The sequence below is a fragment of the Trichechus manatus genome, unplaced genomic scaffold, assembly GCF_000243295.1.
Source record: "Trichechus manatus latirostris isolate Lorelei unplaced genomic scaffold, TriManLat1.0 scaffold00177, whole genome shotgun sequence".
Classification (NCBI taxonomy): domain Eukaryota; kingdom Metazoa; phylum Chordata; class Mammalia; order Sirenia; family Trichechidae; genus Trichechus; species Trichechus manatus.
Genome location: NW_004444113.1, coordinates 1,752,825 through 1,755,832, shown reverse-complemented (window position 1 = coordinate 1,755,832; position 3,008 = coordinate 1,752,825). Strand labels below are relative to the sequence as shown.

General features: G+C 52.0%; 1 protein-coding gene across 1 annotated transcript in view; it reads left to right on the top strand.

The window, feature by feature from the left end:
- The window catches only part of CFAP298 (cilia and flagella associated protein 298), a 36,966-nt gene extending 34,721 nt beyond the window's left edge, over window positions 1-2,245 (top strand). Inside the window, exon 5 of the mRNA XM_023741299.1 lies at window positions 2,174-2,245. Coding sequence (XP_023597067.1) covers window positions 2,174-2,245 — 72 coding nt within the window. The remainder of the gene's footprint in view (window positions 1-2,173) is intronic.
- The last annotated feature ends 763 nt before the right edge of the window (window positions 2,246-3,008 follow it).

Genomic DNA, 3,008 nt, shown 5'->3' with positions numbered 1-3,008 from the left:
GTTTCGTTCTGTTGTACATCGGGTCACTATGAGTCGGAACTGACTCTGTGGCACCTAACAATAACATATACAAATGTTATTCTCATTGTTCTACCAGATGAGCCTTAGAAAATAGGATTTTAAGAAACATTCCATTCCTGTGATCTTCTCCCTGGCAGGTGGGGACTCCTGCAGCTGTTTCTGTCTTCCTTGCCCCCTTGCTGGGTGCTCAAGGGAAAGAGGCAAGGAGATGGAGCGTTGTCTTAGAGGTTGATTGGCAGCTCCAGCACTGACCCGGAAGTGAATCACGCTCCAGGCATGAGAGGAGCTGGCTCTTATCCAGGGTGGTGGGAGGACCCATGAGGGCCTGGCAGGTAGGCACACAGCTGCTCCCCTTTCCTCCCTAACTGGGATGGGTTGAATTGTGTCTCCCAAGGTCTGTGTTGGCCTCCTAAGCCCAGTGCCTGTGGATGTGATCCTATTTGGAAACAGGGCTTTCTTTGTTGTGTTAATGAGGCCATATCAGTGCAGGGTGGATCCTAAAGCTAACCACGTGTGAGTGTTAAGGAGCAGCCCGGGCACAGAGACAGGCCAACAGAGATGGGGAAGACAGACACTGTCTGAAGACAGCAGAGGAGATGAGTCTAGGAGCCCAGGGATGCCGACGACTGCAGACACTGTTGTTGTTCTGTGCGTCAAGTTGCTTTCAGTCTTAGAGACCCCGTGTGACCAGGGGCAGATTAACCAGGGAGCAAGGTGTGCGCGGCTTACATTAGTCAAGCAAGGTACGCACGGGCTTCCTTTTGTTTACTTACTAATCTGGAGTGCACAGTTTCACATGGCAAAGGTGTGGTGAAACCCATGTGAAATTGCGCACTCCAGATTAATAAGTAAGCACAAGTAAGCCTGTGTGTACCTTGCTTATTGGACGCTCCGTCCTTGCATGTGACAGAGTAGAACTGCCCCGTAGGGTTTTCTAAGCTGTAATCTTTACGGGAGCAGATCGCCAGGTCCTTCTCCTGCAGAGCCGACAGTGAGTTGGAACTGCCAACCTTTCGGTCAGTAGCTGAGCACTTCGGGGCTCATTTGCTGGGTAATAGAAGCTGAAGTAGACCAGGAAGGACCTCCCCCCAGGGCCGCACACTGAATTCAGACTTCTAGTTTCCTGAACTGTGAGAAAATGAATTTCTCTCCTTTAACGCCAGCCACCTGGCTATTTCTGTCACAGCAGCACTAAGTAAGCAAGACACCGACCTTCCTCCCTGTTTTCCTTTTCATTAAAGCCAGACAAACCTCCTGGGAGTTGTCGGGAACACTCACAGGCATCTGTGTGAGTGAGCCACCTAGCGGTGAACAGAGAGACCAGAGAAGGGAATCTTTCCCTGTGATCTGCCAAAGCCGGAATCGGAGAGAGCTGGGGAGGGAGGGAGCCCGTCGGACGAGAACAACTGGTGAAGCCTCCAGGAATAGCAGCGACCGTTTTGTCTGGGCACTGTGCAAGCTTTTTCTTATTATTATTAGGTTAAATATCTGTATAACAAAATATTTGCTTTTTAACCATTTTTAAGTGTAAAGTTAGTGGCATTGTTTACACCCCCTATGTTGCACTAGCAGCACCAGAGCCCGTTTCCAAAAGTTTTCCATCACGCTAAGCCGAAGCTCAGGGCCTTGAAGCGGTAACTGCTCCCCCCCCGCCCCCCAGCCCCTGGTCACCCCTAAGAAACTGTGCTCTCTGTGCGCCTGCCTGTCTAGACATTTCATGTACGTGGGACCCTACAGTGTTCGTCCTTTTGTGTGTGGCTTATTTCACTCAGCATGGTGTCCGTGAGGTTCGTCCATGTGGCAGCGTGTATCGGACCTTCATTTCTTTTCGCGGCTGAGTAATACTCGGTCGTGCGTATACACCAGAGCTCTCGTTTGTTTACCCACTCATCTGATGGACAGATGACACTTGGGTCGCTTCCACCTTTTGGCTGCTGTGAATGGTGCTGCTGTGACATGCAAGTACTTTGGACTCCTTACCTCGGTGACTTCTTGTGACAGACCTCTGAGATGGTGCTACTATCACTGTTATTTTATAGATGAGGAAACTGAGGCACAGAAGGATCCGGCAAGCCACCCAATGTCACGTAGCTACCAAGTCGCAAAGACCAGAATGGAACCCAGGTCAGCTGAAGCCAGTGCCCCCCCACAGATCAGCACACGGGCCACGACAACCTGCGAAATAGAAGTGGTCCCACTCGCCCAGCTGCTTCGCAAGGGCTGAATGAGATTATAAACACACACACGCACACACGCATGCACGCATGCACACACGCACACACACAGGTTTTTTTTTGTTTGTCTCGCAAACAGGAACGCTTCTGATGGGGCAAAGGCCAGTTCTGCAGCTCTGGTGCAGGCTAATCTTGGTGAGAGAGAGAACGCTGTGCTCCGTCTCAGTGATAAGGCCGGAATTTGAAGGTGTTGATGGATGTCTCCCCACCCCCACCCGCATCAAAGCGCCCTGGGTGAAATCCAGACGCATCCTCCCCGTGGCAGACACCACTGCCATGGTCGGGGCCAAGAGCTGGAGCTACGCCGGTGACAACTGTACGGAGGGGAATCGAAACCCATTAAAAACCCATTGTCGCCGAGTGGATGCTGACTCATGGCGACCCCGTGGGTGTCAGAATAGAGTGGTGTTCCATAGGGTTTTCAATGGCTGTAATCTTTGTGGAAGCAGATCTCCAGGCCTTTCTTCCACGGTACCTCTGGTAGGTTTGAACCTCCAACCTTTAGGTTAGCAGCTGAACGCAAACTGCGCCACCCGGGGACCTTGAGAATTGAAACAGCCCCTCGGCAGTGAAGGCGGTGGCCTGTTGTTTCAGTCAGCAGGAGTCACGACGGGATGAGGTGGGAACAGCAGGGTGAGGTTGATGGACTGGGTCCTTCCAGAACCCAGGTTGGGCCGTTGTCCAGCCTGGGGTGGCCTCGCAGACCCCAAGGAACCTGGCCGTCTCTATAACCACTGTGTTCCCTTCTTTCTT